The sequence below is a fragment of the Sorex araneus genome, chromosome 9 (genome assembly GCF_027595985.1).
Source record: "Sorex araneus isolate mSorAra2 chromosome 9, mSorAra2.pri, whole genome shotgun sequence".
NCBI classification, from domain to species: domain Eukaryota; kingdom Metazoa; phylum Chordata; class Mammalia; order Eulipotyphla; family Soricidae; genus Sorex; species Sorex araneus.
Window position 1 is genome coordinate 34497128 of NC_073310.1, and position 17818 is coordinate 34514945.

Below are 17818 nucleotides of genomic sequence, written 5' to 3' on the forward strand. Positions count from 1 at the left end.
GGTAACAGTTTCAGGGCTGCATGGTGCAGTCGCCTGGGTGTCAAGAAGCTCTGAATTCTTGGCTCTCATAGAACTGCCTTATTTTTTGCATTCTTTTGGCTTTTTGGGTCACACCTGGCGAGGTTCAGGGCTTGCTCCTGGCTCTGTACTCAGGAATTACTCCTGGCAGTGCTCAGGGGACTGTATAGGATGCTGGGAATCGAACCCAGGTCAGTCGCATGCAAGGCAAATGCCCAACCTCTGCACTATTGCTCAGGCATCCTACCTTATTTTTAAATCCTTATTGAGGCACTATTAATAATGGTTCCATGTAGATCTCATTCTAACATTACAACCCCTACCAGTGTTCCTACTTCCCCCATCAAGTTTTCAAAGGTCCCTTCTGTTCAAATTCTGTAAACTCACTTCCATGGTGGACCAACTCTCCAGTTCTGTAGTCTTTGGTCATGTATTGCTCACTTACTGTTTACCTCTAAATCCCACGTAAGAGAAACCATTCTGTATCTATCCCTTTTCTTCTGATCCACTTCACTCAGTATGATGCTCTCTAGTCCCATCTATTTTGCAGCAAACTGCATGATTTTTCCTTTTCTACTGCTGCATAGTATTCCATTGATACAATTTCTTGATCGAATGTTTCATAGTTGGGCTTTGGGCTTGTTTCCTTATCTTAGCTACTGCATTAATCATTGCAGAACATAAGCATATACATATAATTTTGAATGAATATTTTTGTATTTTGGGGGTAGATGCCAAGAAATGATATTGCTGGATCATATGGGAGTTCTAATCTTAATATTTTGAGAACTCTCCATATTGCTTTCATAGAAGTTGAACCTGATGACATTCCTACCAACAGTGAATGAGAGTTCTTATTTTATCACAACCCTGTCAACGTTGGCTATTTCCACACTCTAAAAAACATGTGTCATTCTCACTGGTGCAAGATTATTCCTTATTATGAATCTGCATTTCCTGAATTATAAATTATGAACACTCTTTTCATTTGCCTATTGGCCATTTGTATGTCTTCTTTGGGGGTAATGTCTGTTTATCTCCTGTTTATGTATGGTGTTGGATTTTTGTTGTTGTTTTGTGTAAGCTTTATTAATCTTGAATATCAGCCATTTATCTGATGTATTGTGTGAAAATACTTTCTCCCAATAAGTAGGGTGCTTTTAATTTTAGCTTGAGGGTTTTAGTTTGTTTTGCTGTGCATCTTTTAATTTGATGTAGACCCATTTATTTTGTTTTTGTTGTCTTTGCCTTATTGAAGACAACTCTGAGATAGAGTGGTTATTTAAGAGATTTTTATTATAATGTGTGAAGAAGACTTTTGATCAATTTTTGGATTTTGTTATTTTTTAAAATAATTTTTAAATTTGTTTGAGTCACCATGAGATACAGAATTACAAAGCTGATTATGGTCGAGTTCCAGTCATACAGTGTTCCAACAGCCATCCCTCCACTAGTGTACATTTCCCACCATCAATGTCCCCAGTTTCCCTCCCGCAACACTCCCCCCAGGCTCTCCATTGCAGGCACTTTCCTTCCTTCTCTCTCTCTCTCTCTCTCTCTCTCTCTTTCTCTCTCTCTGTCTCTTTCTTTCTCTCTCTGTCTCAGTCTCTCTCTCCCCTTTGGGGAATTGTGGTTTGTAACACAGGTACTGAGAGGTTATCATGTGTTCTCAGCACACAGCTCTTATCCAAAGTTGAATTGATTTTGAGGGTGACTGACCAACTAGCTTTGTGAGCTTGTATGTATAAATTAGCCCCCGTGGAATGCAGCACCTTTGCGAAGTGTATTATTTCTTTACACAAAAGGGTTCTGCTCCTTCCCCTCCCTTTTTCTTCTGGGTCTCCAGTAATGCCTATATTGTCTTGAAAAGGTGCACAGAGATTGTAGGCTTTCATCCTTCCTTTTCATTTTTCCTCTCTGACTTTGAGTCCACTGATTCTTTCTTCTGTTGTTTGCTGTTGATTCAGTTCCAAAATTTGGTTGTTTTCTTTACTGTATCATTTTCCTGATTCTTTTAAAAATGCTTTTCTTGTAGGTCTCTGAGCATTTAATGGTAATTTAAAATTCCCTGTTGATGGTCAGGGATAAATACAATGGGTATTTGCATGTGGTCATGTAGTCAACTTGGCTTTGATCCCTGGTACCATGTATGTCCCTTAAGCCCCACTAGAAGTCCTCTGAGTACAGGGATGGCCCCAGTCCCTCTCTGACTCCCCTCTCCCTTGTTGAGTAGTTCATATATTCCCATTTCTTTAGGATTACTAGAAAATTACTGTGTGTTTTTTTTTTTTTTCTGGTCAAACCTGGCGATCCATAGAGGTTACTCCTGGCTCTGCACTCAGGAATTACCCCTGGCGGTTCTCAGGGGACCATATGGGATGCTGGGAATCGAACCTGGGTCAGGCACGTGCAAAGCAAACGCCCTACCGGCTATACTATCACTCCAGCCCCTGTGTTCTTGATTCATCACTTTTTGTTTTGGGGCCATACCCAGCAGTGCTCAGGGGTTACTCCTGGCTCTGCACTCAGGAATTACTCCTGTCAGTGCTCAAGGGAACATTTAGGATGCCAGGGATCAAACCTGAGTCAGCTACATGTGTGCAAAAAGCCAGTGTCATTTTGACTCTCATCGGCAGCTGATGCTGCAGTCTCATTGCACTCCAATAGCCAAGGACGCTAAGGATGCTTGTGTCCAGCATTTATTAATACAGGGAGCCAGATTTATCCCTGTATTCCATCACTAGTGTGGATCACTGGGATCAGCTACCTGTGTGCAAAATGTAAATGCCCTACCTACTGTAATGTTGTTCCAGCCCTTCTTTGTGACTTCTGTAGTTCTCTTTAGATGTCTGTGCTTTAAAAAACGCTGTTGCCTCTTTCAGACAGACAGCTTTGGGTAAGGAAAGACTGTGACCTATGGGTAGAGGCAAGGCATGCTAGAGTGGCTAGTGGCCAGGCCTATGATGTAGAACTCCAAGTGTGTGGCTACTGGGCTTGGGGGGAGAAATACGTTGCTTCACCCACTCTAGCCACTGAAGTCTGCACAATCAACTGTGTGGTCCCTGCACACGAGTAGTGGGAGCAGTGTCTGCAGTGAACTCACAGGTGTCCTCAGCACACCACCTACAAGTCTGGTGGCTAGGGACGATTGGCAGTTTGGCCAGGGATGGTCTGCACGTACTCAGATACGGAGGTTGCCTGCAGGTGCCTGCAGAGTGGTAGAGGCTGGCTTGAACCACATGTAACTATACAGGAGGTGCAGCTAGTGTGAAGACCTGAGTCCTTGTCGACCCACAGCAGCTGTGGAGATCTTGGACCTGGGTGCTTTTACTGTAGCTCCACTGTCTTCTCATGCATCCGTGCTCAGCAGTGAACTGTTGAATGCAGTTAGGCCAGGGGCATGCAGGTGCAAGGCTTGGGGTAGGGAGGTGATAGACTTGACATGCAAGTGATCCCAGTGATCCAGACGAGTGATTGAATACAGGCTTCATAAGCAGCCTTAGTGTCCTTGGCTGTTGCTGTGCAATGAGATGGCAACATCAGCTGGCAGCGAGATACAGGCTGAAGGCTTGCTTGTACACAGCTAGAGGGCTTAGCCAGTGTGTACACATGGCCCAAGAGATAACCTTAGGGCTTGACAAATTTCTTAACAATTTTTTTTTTTGGCTTTTTGGGTCACACCGGCAATGCACAGGGGTTACTCCTGGCTTTGCATTCAAGAATTACTCCTGGCGGTGCTCAGGGGACCATATGGGATGCTGGAAATTGAATCTGGGTCGGCCGCGTGCAAAGCAAACGCCCTACCTGTTGTGCTATCGCTCCAGCCCCAACCTCAATGATTGAGATTGGCATTTTGCATACATGTAGCTGCACAGTCCTAGGGAGGCTGCCAATGCAGATCCAGGTCCCTCGCTGTAGCAAGAATTGGAGTGAAACTCAGGCAGCTGAGGCATGCTAAGGGGAGTGCCTGTGGGGTGAAAACCCATCAAATCTGTAGCGGGTCCAAGGGACTGTAGTAACTTCTGCAACTTCACTGATCCTGGTAGGCCCTTGTCCCTTTTCCTTGTTCCTAGCCATGTCTGTCTCAGCTTTGCAGGTCTTTAGTTAGGGTGAAACTCAACAGGGTCCTTCATGTGGTCTCTAAGACTGGGGAGGCTTAGTTGCTCCCATTTTTTTCTGGGGGCAGAGAGGGTACTCTTCAGGAGGGGGGAAACTCTAGATGGACAGTTTCCTTAAGTGCTTAGCAGCTTCCATGGGGGAAGAGGGGGCTGGGATAATGCAGGCAAAGGGGAGCTTCCTTCCATTGTGATAAGTCTCTGAAGTTTTGTTTCATTGCATTACTGGGATTTTAAATAGGCTTCTGAGTCCTTCCACTTTTTTTGTTGCTGTTGTTGTTTCTGGGCCTCTCTGTTATCTTGGTGACACCACCCGAGAAAGGACCCTAGAAATTAAGAAACTTCCTTCCCAAGGAGGGAAAGAATTTAGCAGAATTATATGACCATCTTTGGGACTCTTACAAAAAGGGATCTTAGTGGGCAGGCTCAGTATTCACCTACTTCAGAAAGATTTGGAGACTGGACTCAGATCATCTGTTCCTTTTACTAACTCTGGGGTTCCCCCTCTGTGCCAGGTAGTCGACTCATTAGGCAGATCTCTCCTGGGGAAGTCCCAGAAAATAGGGCAAATAGGGATGATGGCTACATTAATGTTCTCAAGACCAAGAGAAAGACCAGGATAGAAAATGAGATCAGAATGTGCTGCGTGTAACCAGGAGGGAGTTAGAGAATGCTCCCAAAGGAGTAGTTTTATGTTGGTAACTCACAGGACAGGAGACTTGTCTTTGTGCCACACCTGGCTGTGCTCAGGGCTTCCTCCTGGTGGTGCTTGGGGGACCATATAGGATGCTGATGACCAACCCTGGATTGACCATGTGCAAAGCAAGAGACCTACCTACTGTACCATTGCTTTGACCCATCTATGACATTTTGGAAGGTGAATTACCCAGAAATTTGCCGAGTTTGTTCTCTTAACTCTACTTTTCTTTAAAATGAGGCTTGCACAACAGAAAATCAGAAAGGAACTGTCGGAGCATAATGTTACCTGTTTTCCACTCAGTTCTCCAGTTTAAGGACAGAAAGGAGCATACAGAGATTATTGAAAGTTTCTGATGTGGCATAACCCACTTCACACCTGGTTAGTGTTAAGTTCTAGAAATGCATGCCTCAAAACGAAACACATTCTTCTAATGGGATACAGACACAGACACTGTGGTTGGATTTGAATCACACTGGCAGCAGCCATACTGAAAATACAGGGCAGGGTCATATAAAGCCATGCTGGCTTGTGGGTAACAGGCTTGGTCACTGCTAAAGGTACATCTGTGCCCAAATCCAGGGGACAGCATGTAACCTCCAGTCAGACTGTGAGAATCTGTGGGAATGTCTGTTTTTCCAAATATGCCAGAAGTGCAAAATGAGAGAAAACATAAACCATTTTTGGCTTTGCAAGAGTATTTTTTAAGAAGTTTCCAAAGGTATGGAGATGATAAAAAGAAAGAAAGAAAGGAAGAAAGAAAAAAAAATCTTATCTGAGATGTATAGAAAACTACTTTTAGGTTTAATGACAGATTACTTGTATGTTTTCAAATACTATAGCATAGAAAAGGGGAATCAAGGAAGACTGGCAGCTGCTGAAACTGGCTGACACAGTGGCTCACAGTTATCATATCTGTGCGTGTATAAAATCCTCTGTAATAAAAAATGGGAAAGCACTTTTTATTTTCAAAGAACAGTGTTCCTAACACTAGACAGTGATGGTCAATAACTTACCCAGCTGAGTGTTCTCAGATCGCTCATTAAGGAGGTTTGCACAATTGGGAACAATGAAGTAAAGACAGACAAACTTGGATTACATGAGCACTGGTGAAAGATGAGAGAAAAAACATCTTATGCTGATCAAAATGACTCACACGTATTTTACAGTATATAATTAATTGTTCCTTTCCCAAAAGGATATAAAGGGCACATTTGACAATGAACCATGTATGTCACAGTATGAATTACAAATCATTTAAGTTCCCAGTTTAGCATCATTATCATTCACTCAGTGTAATGTTGACCTACTTGATGTTCTTAAAGATTTCAAAACCCTTACGTAGGTCATGAAAAAATAAAATCATTATGGATTCCCAAATTGTGCTGTTTTCATTTTTACTTAAATGCTGGACTAGACAAGAATAAACTGCAATCAAGTATAAATGGAATTCAAAGTCTTTTTCTAGGGAGAGTGAAAAAATCATTTTCTAGAAATGGTAGACCTATAAATTAAGGACACCCAGAAAACAAGATGCATGAAGTATATATATATTTGCTACTGGATATAATGAGAAACAGATGAAGATGCACTTTTTAATCTTTGTCCCTGGTTCCTGGCACAGGGCTGCTAAAATCCTAGGAATTTCCTGCATTAAAACTCTTATTAAAACTCAATTAAATCAGTTTATAATAGTTATTTTAGGTTGAGGGTCCCACGCTAGCTATAGCTAATTCCCAAAAAGACCAAAAGTTTAGAGGGTTTTCCCTTTTATTTTGGGAAAATATTTTCCATTTTATTTTGGTATGAGTAACTACTGATCTAGTATTTCAAGTGTGAATCATGTGAACACTTTGTAGACTGTGGTTAAAATAAGCAATGTACTGGCCCAAATGTCAGTATTTTTTTGTTGTTGTTGGGAAGATGGTTCAAAGGGCTGGAGCACAGGCTCTGAAAGTGGGGGCCCTTGTTTGAGACCTGACATTGCTATGGAGTTACCCCTGTGCACTGAGTCAGGAATAGATACCTGACTCCCAGCATCAATAGGTTTGCCTCCAAACAAAAAGAAAAGGTGAATGTATTAGGACTTTCAGCCCAATGCCCCAAACTCTGGGGAAGGGTTGGGGGGCAGGCAGAGGAGAATAAGCTCTGAAAACTGAACCAAAGTTTTTGTATGTGGACAGGTATTTGTCCTTATTCTGGGAGGCATTACACCCTAAGCTCCCATGCTAGGAACTCTCCCAGATGTGTTTGTTGTGAAGGATTTTTTCATCTGTCGTTCTTCTGGAAACTTCAACATTGTTTGTAATTATCTCTAGTAGTTCTGCAAACAAAACTGTGACTGTGAAAATGTTGAAAATGAAAGTGAGGAGAAAAAAGAGAGGGAGTAGAGAGAGATAGGAGAGAAAGAGGGAAGTAGGGGGAAAGATGATATATGGAGAACCCTTCACTGACAATACCAAATTGTCTCCCCTCTTCATTTTTCCTAAGGGCCTTTATTTAGGAACCACCACAGTTTGGTTCTGTAGCAACTTTTATTGGTCAAAGGATGTGGAATGACAGGGAGTATCTGTGTCTTAATGAACAGACTTATTGGTAAACCAACTTAACATTTGTCTTTTAAAAAATTCTTGCTTTTGAACAAACTGATGTATTAGAATGAACACTCTCTAGGCCCATGCATTGAGCTCATTCAAAAATGAGCAGCTTGCACAATGATTACAAATGAGACACTGAGTAAGATTCTTCCAGCAAGGGCCATGATGTAGTTCAGTCTGAAAATTAGCTACACATTGTGTTTTTTTTCCCCCCAAATAAACCAAGGCATGAAGAAGATCAAATGAAAAGATCTATAATAGATATACACTGGATACATACTGGCTTTTAAAATCTAACTTCCCAGAGTTTGTTGGCGTCTTTGTTCTCTTTAACAAAAGCAGTAGGCAACTTTAAAGAAAATAAAAAAAGGTAATGACATTGACCAGACTGCAGCTACATAGTCACAGTGAAAGAATACATATAAGTTGAATGTTGCTTCACTTTTCAGCCTTAAGTATTATATTTCACCTTTAAACAAAAGTTCTAATATGTGCTTTACACTGACATTTAAAAAATATTAGAATAAGTCTTTGTAATACATACTTCAATATACCTTATGTGAACAAAAAACAAGTCAACTTGATAACTTTAGTAAGGCATTTAAGTATTCAGCAAAAGCTATACAGAAATTTATTAAAGGTGTCCCCTTAATATTAACTGGGTTCAATGGGTTTCTTTAAAATGAACACGAAACAATACAAGACTTACAAAAGGGGCAGTGAATCTGTAAGACTGAAATCCAGAAAAGAAGTTATAAACAGTGTGTTTCTTTTTTGTGGGAAGGGGGGGGCCATACCCAGTGGTGTTAGGACATACTCTGCACTCAGTGATCACTACTGACAGTGCTGGGGGGATCTTACGTGGTCATATGTGGTGTCAGGTATCTAACTTGGGTTAGCTACATGCTAGGCAAGTGCCCTGTGCTGTACTATTGCTCCGGCCTAACAATGTGTTTCTAAGAGGACAGATCAGCACATCAGGAACAGAAGAGCAACTCCATTCTACTGGGTCAAATGCATATAACCAATGGTAAGAAAACACTAAGTTGCCTAGACTGGTTAATTGTACTGTAATCCTTGGTGCTGGATCACAGTAACTAAAAAAGAGCACGTATTGATTATAAAGTGACCTGGCTTTAAAATTAAGAGTGTAGGACAAAGTACAGTTTGTGGAAAAACAACATTTTCCATTTTATTTTGGTATATGAGTAACTACTAATCTAGTATTTCAAGCGTGAATCATGTAAACACCTTGTAAGACTGTGATTAAACATAATCAAGCAAGCAATGTACTGGCCAAAATGCCAGTCTTTAAATATCAGGTCATGAACATAACTGCGAAATAATAACTGACATGATGATCAAACACACTGTTCACAATGCATAGATTTCACTTCATATGATTACAAAAAATAAAAGACCGCTTTTAGTGCAACATTCTATCAGACCATACATTAGATACCATGCTCAGAGGAATACAATATATACAATATATAGCCAGGGTTTCAACCCAAGGTGAAAGGGAAAATATGAAACGGAAAATGTTTACATACTTATATTCATCTAATGCCATTGTTCATTGATTCAGATTTATTATATGGTTAGCTGTCACACATCTACTAGCTTGCATAACAACCCAGATTTTATATATATATGTGTATATATATATTTTTGCACAAAGATCTACTTATATATAAAGTAGAAAAAGATGGTGGTAAAAAACTTCAGATTCTTCAAGTTCCATGTCTCAAATACCACTGTATGAACCTAAAAAATATTAAGAACAATGAAAAATATCCATAATTATTAATTCAAAAGTCCTATGGAGAATTAGCAAATATTTACAATTTTTTTAAGTATACATTATCTATCAGATATTGCTGATTAGAGATTAGAAAGTTCACTACAGAATATGGGAAAAAGGAAGTTTAAAAAGTTAATCTCTCCATTTGCAGATCCACATATGAGATTTTTAATAATAGGCACTTTAACCAAAAATTCAATTAATCCAAGGAAGTTTCATTGGACAAAGGCACTAGAACTTGTCTTGATCACTTGATCTTTCTCACCAACTACATCTCTTCCTTCTTTATGGAAAAAAAAGAAGAACATAAAAATTTCCTATGGCATTTAAATTCTTTCATGCAAGACTGTGTTTTTTAAATTGGTAAGGTTAGGTTTAATTTACCATTTTATTATTTGTGCCATCAATTGTTTGTTTCCTTTTACTGCCTTCTTTTTGATTAAGTATTTGGACCGTGTTCATCCTATTTTAATTACTTTGTAATTAAAGTAAATTAACTTTAATTTAATTTGAAGTAATTTAAATTACTTTAAATTTAAATAACTGACAATAACTGTTGTCAGTTATTAGACAAAAATGATTGTATTATTATAAAGTGGTTGCTTTAGTGTTTTTTCTGGTTAGGAATATTTATAGAGCTGTTTCAGGTTTGCAGCAAAATTTAGGAAAAACAGATTTCTCCTCTGCCCTTAAACAAGCAGAATCTTCCCCATAATCAATATATCCTTCATTAAAACTGATGCTACAACTACACTATTATATCACAGTCACGTAAAATCCACTGCTCACATTCTTGATGACATGCTTTCTGTGAGTTTAAGTAAACAAACAATATGTACTTTATGATATCATACAAAGTATTTTCAGTGCCCTAAAAATATCCTGCTCCATCCCTCCTATTCCCAATCTCAACTAACTGTTGATCTTCTTACTGTCACCGTCACTTGCATTTTCCAGAATAGCATATGGTTAGAATCATACAGCAAGTGTGTGGCCTTTTCAGATTGGCTTTCTTCATGCAGTAATATGCTGGAAGATTCCTTGATGTCTTTCTGAGACTTGATGGCTCGTATATCTCTAACCCTAAATAATACAAAACTCTCTAGATCTACCACTGTTAATCTATCCACCCAACTATCCAAAAATAAATCAGGAACATTTACATTACAGCATTTGTGAATAAAGCAACTATAAAAATCCATGTGTAGCTTTTGGACCCGGCTGTGGAAGGAGCATGATGGAGGGGCCCGAGGGAGCGCCCTCGGACTCCAAGCAGCCCACTGAACTAATTCCGGCATGGGACCAGAGACCCCACGGCGTGCTGAAGCTGTGGGACCCGGGCATCCCCCAATTCTTTTAACCTGTCTCTCTCTCAACTCCTCCCTCCTGAGCACAGCGCAGGGGCCGCGGTTTTCCTGAGCGCAAAACGGAGACGCCGAGCCTCTCTCTAGGTTTCTCCATCTTATGAGCACCATAAAAGGGTAAAAGTTTGTAGTGATGTTATTTCTGGTTGTACTTTCCCTGGACTTTATACAGAAACCGTCATCTTAGTATGAGCAATATGTAATGGTTCCTTTCTAATGGGGCGGACTTTTGTGGGAGATCCTAATAGTAAGTCTGTTGCTGAAATATTGAAGGCAATCAAAGTGGTAGCCATCTCACTAGACTGAACTAAGCTATATCCCCACGCCGGCTGAGAAGAAATTTTCTTCTTTCTCGGGAAGAAACGCGGTGTGTCATCAACTACAGTGTGATGTCCATTAAGCAAACAGACCTGGTGGCGTGGGAATGGGATATAAGGGGAAAAATTATGTACAAGGAACAGCGGGACGCTGGAGGAATCTCGAGCCGGAGCCGATACCAGCGCAAGACCTTCGGTTCCAGAGACTGCTTGCAGATACTCTACAAGTCTATCAACTAAGCCAGAGCCCCACGCCTGCTGATGACGGGAAATAACCATCCTTTGAGGTTTTTTTTTCCCTTGTCAGGCAGCGTGGCAATTACTAAAACAGGCGTGAACTCGGTGGCGCGGGGCAAGTGGGAAAAAGAAAAACTATGTAACAAACAGCGGGACTTAATATCTCTATATTCTTAGCAACGGAGAACTATCAAATGCCTCCTTGGCAATAGGACTGCTTTTCTTTTTTGGGGGAAACCCCAACAACGGTAGTGAGTTGTGTGTTGAAACATGGAATGTAATCGAAATAAGGCGTAAACGAAGTGAAACATATCATGTGCAAGGGTTGGGACTGGGGATGTGGGAGGGGGCGGCAGGTATACTGGGGGGGTTGGTGATGGAAGATGGGCACTGGTGAAGTGAAGGGTGTTTGAGAACTGTATAACCGACATAATCCAAAAAAAAAAAAAATCCATGTGTAATGCCTTCAAGTTTTAGTAAATACCAAGTAGCGGACTGGAGCGATAGCACAGTGGTTAGGGCGTTTGCCTTGCACATGGTTGACCCAGGTTAGATTCCTCCGTCCCTCTCGGAGAGCCCAGCAAGCTACCGAGAGTATCCCGCCCGCAAGGCAGAGCCTGGGGTATTTGGTTATGTCAAAAACAGTAACAAGTCTCACAATGGAGACGTTACTGGTGCCCGCTTGAGCAAATTGATGAATAACGGGACAACAGTGCTATAGTGCTACCAAGTAGTGAAGATGGTTGGGAGAATATCCTGTTACTTTTGTAGTGGGATCTCACTGCTGTTTTCTATTTTCTTGATGACAATGATGTGCCAGCATATTTTGGTATCCATATTAATAGCATCTGTTTATCTTCTCTAATGAGAGGTCCAGATCTTTGGCTCACTTTTAAATGGGGTCGTTTTGTTGGTTTTAAGAATTCTTTGCGTATTCTGGGGTTAGAGAGGCAGTTTAACGTGCAAGCTTTGCACGCGGGAGGCCTGGGCTTCAACCCTGGCCTGCTGTGGTCTCCCGCGCACTGCTCAGAGCCCTGGACACTGAATCTGGAGCAGCCCTGGCACCCTGTCAGGTGTGACCCAAAAAAACAGTAACCAAAAAAAATTGTCTATTTGGGTTGGAGTGTAGAAGGTAGGGCGCTTGCCTGTCATGCAGCTGATCTGGGTTTGATTCCTCTCTACCTCATATGATCCCCAAGCCCCGCCAGGAATGACCCCTGAGTGCAGAGCCCTGAGAACAGCTCAGGCCCCCAAACCAAAACCCAAAACCCCCTGCATACTTTGCAAAATAGATCTTTGGAAATACTTTATCCCTGCCTGTAGCTCATTTTCTCCTTCTCTTGACATTGTCTTCCACAGATGTTTGCAATTTCCCTTCTCTTTGGGGGTCAAGATGGGAGGGTGAGGTATTTGGCTACACCCAGAGATACTAAGGATGCATTCCTGGCTCTAGGCTCAGGATTGAGCCCCGGCAGTGCTCATGGGCCAATGTGTGGTGATGGGAAGTAGAACTAGGATCAGTAACATTCAAGACAGTTATAAACAGGGGCCGGAGTCATAGTCAGGCAGGTCTTGCATGCAGCTAACTCAAGTTCAATATCAAGCACCCCACATGGTCCCCTGAGCACTGCCAGAAGTGATCCATAAATGCAGAGTCAGGAATAAGCCCTGAACACCACCAGTTGTAGCCCCAAAAAGGATAGTTACACACACATGTAACTCTTATGCCATCTCTTTGGCCCCAGAAGTTTGTAATTTAAATTAAGTCCAGCTTATCAACTATTTATTTAGTGGATTCTAACTTTGGTACGGTATCTAAAAGAGTTATTGCCATACTCATGATTATTCAGGTTTCCTCTATTATTTTGCACTTTTATAATTTTGCATCCATTTTGAACTAATTTTTAAGAAGGACGTCAGGTCTTGTCTAGTTCATTTTGTATGCATTGTGGATGGTAAATAACTGTCTTAATTACTGTAGCTTCTCAGTATTTTAAGGTCAGGTAGTGTAATTTTTCCAACTTTGTTATTTTCAGTATTGCACTGGCTATTTGGGGTCTATTGCCACTCTGTGTAAACTTTAGTTTGTTTATATCTATAAAATAATCAGCTGGGGTTTTGACTGGGGCAGCAATGAATCATCAGAGCACATTAGGAAGATATGATCACATCAGTAACATCTGAACAACACTTTTTCCTTCTGTATTTGAACATGGATTTTCTCTCCACTTATTTCACTCATCAGAATTTTATGGCTTCCCTTATAGGTTTTATGCATATTTTGATAATACTCAAATATGTCTTCCCTTTTGTATGCTGAAGTTTATGGGTATTGCATTTAATTTCAAATTGCATTTAATTTCCTGTTCAAGGAAAATGAATTGCCTTTTTTGTGTATTAATTCTGAATCCTACAGCCCAGCAACATAACTGTACAGGAGGATTTTTGTGATTGAGAATTCTTTTGGATTTTTTTTTACATATATAACGTATCTGCAGAGACGACTTAATTTTTCTCCCTTTCCAACCTATAAACATTTTATTTTCTCATCTTACTACATTACTATGATGCTAAAAAGCAGTAGTAAGGACATCTTTGCCTTCTATTCATACTCAAAGGTAAGTTTCAAGTTCCTCATCATTAAATATGAGGCCAAAGTAGGTTTCTAGTTGCTGTCGGTGGGGCCGCACAGGGCAGGGCTGGTGGAGGGAAGCAGTGAAGGGGGCTGATCCCGAGGCCCCCCAGAAGCTAGGTGTGTGCTCCACCACGTGAGCAGCACGGTTTCTGAGGATTTATTTTTCAGTTGAGGAAATGCCTCTCGATTTCTAGTTAACTGACAGCTTTTTAAGAGTTATCATATATGGTTTTGGATTTTGTCATATGGCTTCACATTTTTCTTTAGTCTGTGAATATACCCAATTACATGATTTTGAAATGCTATACACCTGAATAAAATAAACACCACTTGGAAAAAGTATATAATTATTATTTTTTTTTTGGGGGGGAGGTGTTTGGGTCACACCCAACAGTGCTCAGGCTTACTCCTAGCTTTGTGCTCAAGGATCACTCCTCACAGTGCTAGGGGTCAATATGCAGGGCTGGGGACTGAACCCAGGTTAGTGGTGTGCAAGGAAGGCATGTACTTATCCTACAATAGTGGATAACCCGGGTCCCCGCATGCAGAACTCAGCCCAACTGAACTACCTTCCCCTTCTACCTTCCCATTAGTTTTAACTTACTGCGAATAATCTCAAATCCTCACAATACATCAAAAAACAAGTTTTTTAGGGCCCTCAATAATTTTTAGAGCTTATGATGTGATTTTATTCTAACTACAGTTAGGTCATACACTTTAATTTGTACGATCCAGGGAAAGAGCCAGAATATAACCTTTATTACTTCAAAAATGTCTTTTATTTATATAGTCAATTTTCTTTTCATAATATATATGCAAAAAGTAACAACTACTAGAGTCGAGCAGGTGTGGACCTCAAGAGAAGTGAAAAGAGCCAAGGGTTAGGAGGGACGACAGAGATGCTGAGCTGTGAGCACATACCGGCACGGATTCTCGTGTGCTGCTTCTAACAACCACAGTCCTGGGCACTCGGGGCCTGTGAGCGACGTGGTGACCGCAGCTGTCTCAGGGCAGCGTCTCCGTACTGAATGCCTGAGCCCATTCTTTCTGGGTCTAGTTCACCTGGGGAGCAAGCAAACACTCTTTCAAAAAAGTATTTATGGTTTATCTGATCCCTAACAATATTACATAAAAATACCAAGTATCCAACCCTGTATATATCCTACCATTTTGAACGGAGAAGGTAAATCTATTTATCTACCTATGCACCTATGTTTTCATAGGCATAAAACTACTTTTGAAAAGATGCAAAAAGAGTAACAGACACCAAAGAAGTCAAGATGGTTAGGGGACAAAAGAAGGCTGGTAAGGAAAGTGAACTTCATTGGATTTTCTTTTGCAGTTTCTGAATTTGGATAAGTGAACATCTATAGAGATACATTAATTTAAATCTCAAAGTTATAATTTGTTATAGAAGATTAAAAACCCAACTATGACAATATACCCTATATCTTTAGTTTTGGTGAAACAAGTACTTCTATTTGTTACCAGATGATTACCCTGAAAGGAAGAATTTGATAGCTAATTCCAATTGTTTATGTTCTTTTAGCATGGAATTCAAAATTTATTATACACAGAACATACACATGACACTATTTATTTATTTTTACTGTGCTTTAAAAAAATTTTTTTATTGAATCACTGTGAGATAATTACAAGCTTTCATGTTTGGGTTACAATCTCACAATGATCAAACACCCATCCCTCCTCCAGTGCACATTCCCCACCACCAATATCCCGGGTATAACCCCCCTTTTCCACCCTTCCCCTGCCTCCATGGCAGACAATATTCCTCATACTCTCTCTCTACTTTTGGGCATTATAGCTTGCAACACAGACACTGAGAGGTCACCAATACACATGACACTTTAAAGGTTATTTACTGCACCATTCTCTCTCTCTCTCTCTCTCTCTCTCTCTCTCTTTTGGCCACATCTGACAGTGCTCTAGGCTTACTTCTGATCTTGAGATCAGGGGTTAACTCCTGGCGCTCCCTTGAATGACGTCTTGCTCCCTAGAGCAGCTGTGGTCATTTCTGAATGACTCAATTACATGAGAGCCTTTAAAATGCTGGTGTGTAGGCCATAATTCTGCCCAAATAACTCAGTCTCCCCAGAGGTGGAATCTGGGATCAAGTTTCTATTTGTCCCAAGTAACTAGTGAAAAGTCAGGGTTCAGTCTCAGTTCCACCAGACCCTGCCATAATCTTAGTACTCTAACAACTTCAACCTTCTACCTCTCACCCAGCATTGACCTACATTGTTCCTTCCCTGGATAACCCCCTCCTGTTCACTTCCAAGGCTGGTTCACGCTTCCTCATATTTTAAAAGACTGCTTAGCTCTCACTCCTTTTTTCATTTATCATGTATGGGCATACTATATTTTAATTTTTTTTTTGATAGCATTCAATAGAGATTTTTTTTTTTCCAGACCATACTTGGAAGTGCTCAAGTCTAGTGCTCATGTATTATTCCTGATGCTGCTTAGGAAACAACATGGTGACAAGTTCAGGTCAACTACGGGCAAAGCATGTACTCCACCGCTTTTAGCTATCTCCTTGGCAAAAAGGCACTTTTTTTTTTTTTGAGAGGTAGTGAGTTGGGCTGTAGTATAACCCCTGGCAGTACCCAGGGGCATATGTGGTGCCATGGATTCCAACCAGGGTTGCAGCCAATGTCTCCTGCACTTATCTCAGGCCTTATCTCCTGCACTATTCCTCAAGTCCCTAAAGACAAGACTCTTGAAGGCATTACTTCATTTTTGACTCCTAGCATCTCACAAAGAATAAGCATCCAGCTATTTGAATAAATCATTTAAAAGGTAAATTTAACTGGAGGGTATGCTTTGCACACAGAAGGCCCAAGTTCATTCCCTGGCACTGTAGGGTCCCCTAAGACCTCTGGGCAGTGATCCACAAACATTAAACTGGGGGCAGATGACCCATACCTCTGCCAGAAGTTGGGTATGGCCCCTCCCAATTAAACAAAAGGTGAGTGTTCTCATATACTTTAAAAATATTCAATTAATATTTAAACTAAAATTATTCATTTTGTGATACAGGGTATTAAACCCAGGGCCTCGCATGAAAGGCAAATGTCCTACTGCTGAACTGTATCACTGGCCCAAAACTTTTAACTCCAACAAATGACAATTACATAGCATTTTGCCAAAATTAGAATAATTAAAAATTTTGGGGGGAGGCACACCCAGTGGTGTTCAGGGGTTACTCCTTGCTTTGCACTCAGGAATTACTCCTGGGGGTGTTCCAGGGGACCGTATGGATGCTGGGGATTGAACCGGGTTGGTCGAGTGTCAGGTAGGCAAGCACCCTACCCGCTCCAGCCCCTTAAATGTATTTTGAGAAAATAACTGATACAACAAATACTACAGTGAGACACAGTACTACTACTAAAGTATGCTCAGTTAGCTTCAGAAATAAATTCTCCATGATGTCCAATCTGCAAGTCATATATCTGGAATTCCCTTACCATCACAAAGTTGGTCACTGGCTATGACACAAAACCACTGGCCCGGCAAAGCTAACTGGTTGTTATAGAGAGTGGACAAAGGTCTAAACACAGCTGTAGTTCTAAAAGCAAATGTGACCTGAAACCTTGCTTGCCCATCTCCTTTCATCAGTAGGACAGGGGATCCTATAAAACAGGTATGCTCTCACCCTAGTCATGTGGACACAGCCTCCAAATACATAAATAGAAATTTTAGGTTGGCAGATGTAAAGAGACTATTCTTTGACCAAATCACTCTGAAAATACTAAGAAGCGATATTATTGAGCTAGCAAGTAAAATATTTCGAAGAAAAGTTAATGAAAGCCTTTTACCTGATTCAATTTTGTTAAGTATTTTTCTTGCACACTGTACAAAGGCTTCTTCTACATTCTCCCCTGTTAGTGCACTTGTTTCCAAAAACATCAGTTCTAAAATGGACATCAAACAAAATATGAAGCCATATACAGAAGATCATCATGATTACTCAGCTACTAACAGCCTATTTAGAATTCTCTTAGAAAATCAGC

General features: G+C 40.7%; 1 protein-coding gene across 1 annotated transcript in view; it reads right to left on the bottom strand.

The window, feature by feature from the left end:
- Positions 1-7665: 7665 nt before the first annotated feature.
- The window catches only part of RAB4A (RAB4A, member RAS oncogene family), a 40356-nt gene continuing 30203 nt past the window's right edge, over positions 7666-17818 (bottom strand). Inside the window, exons 6-8 of the mRNA XM_004619009.2 lie at positions 17624-17719; positions 14706-14846; positions 7666-9194 (exon numbers count right to left, since the gene is read on the bottom strand). Coding sequence (XP_004619066.1) covers positions 14731-14846; positions 17624-17719 — 212 coding nt within the window. The 3' untranslated portion in view covers positions 7666-9194; positions 14706-14730. The remainder of the gene's footprint in view (positions 9195-14705; positions 14847-17623; positions 17720-17818) is intronic.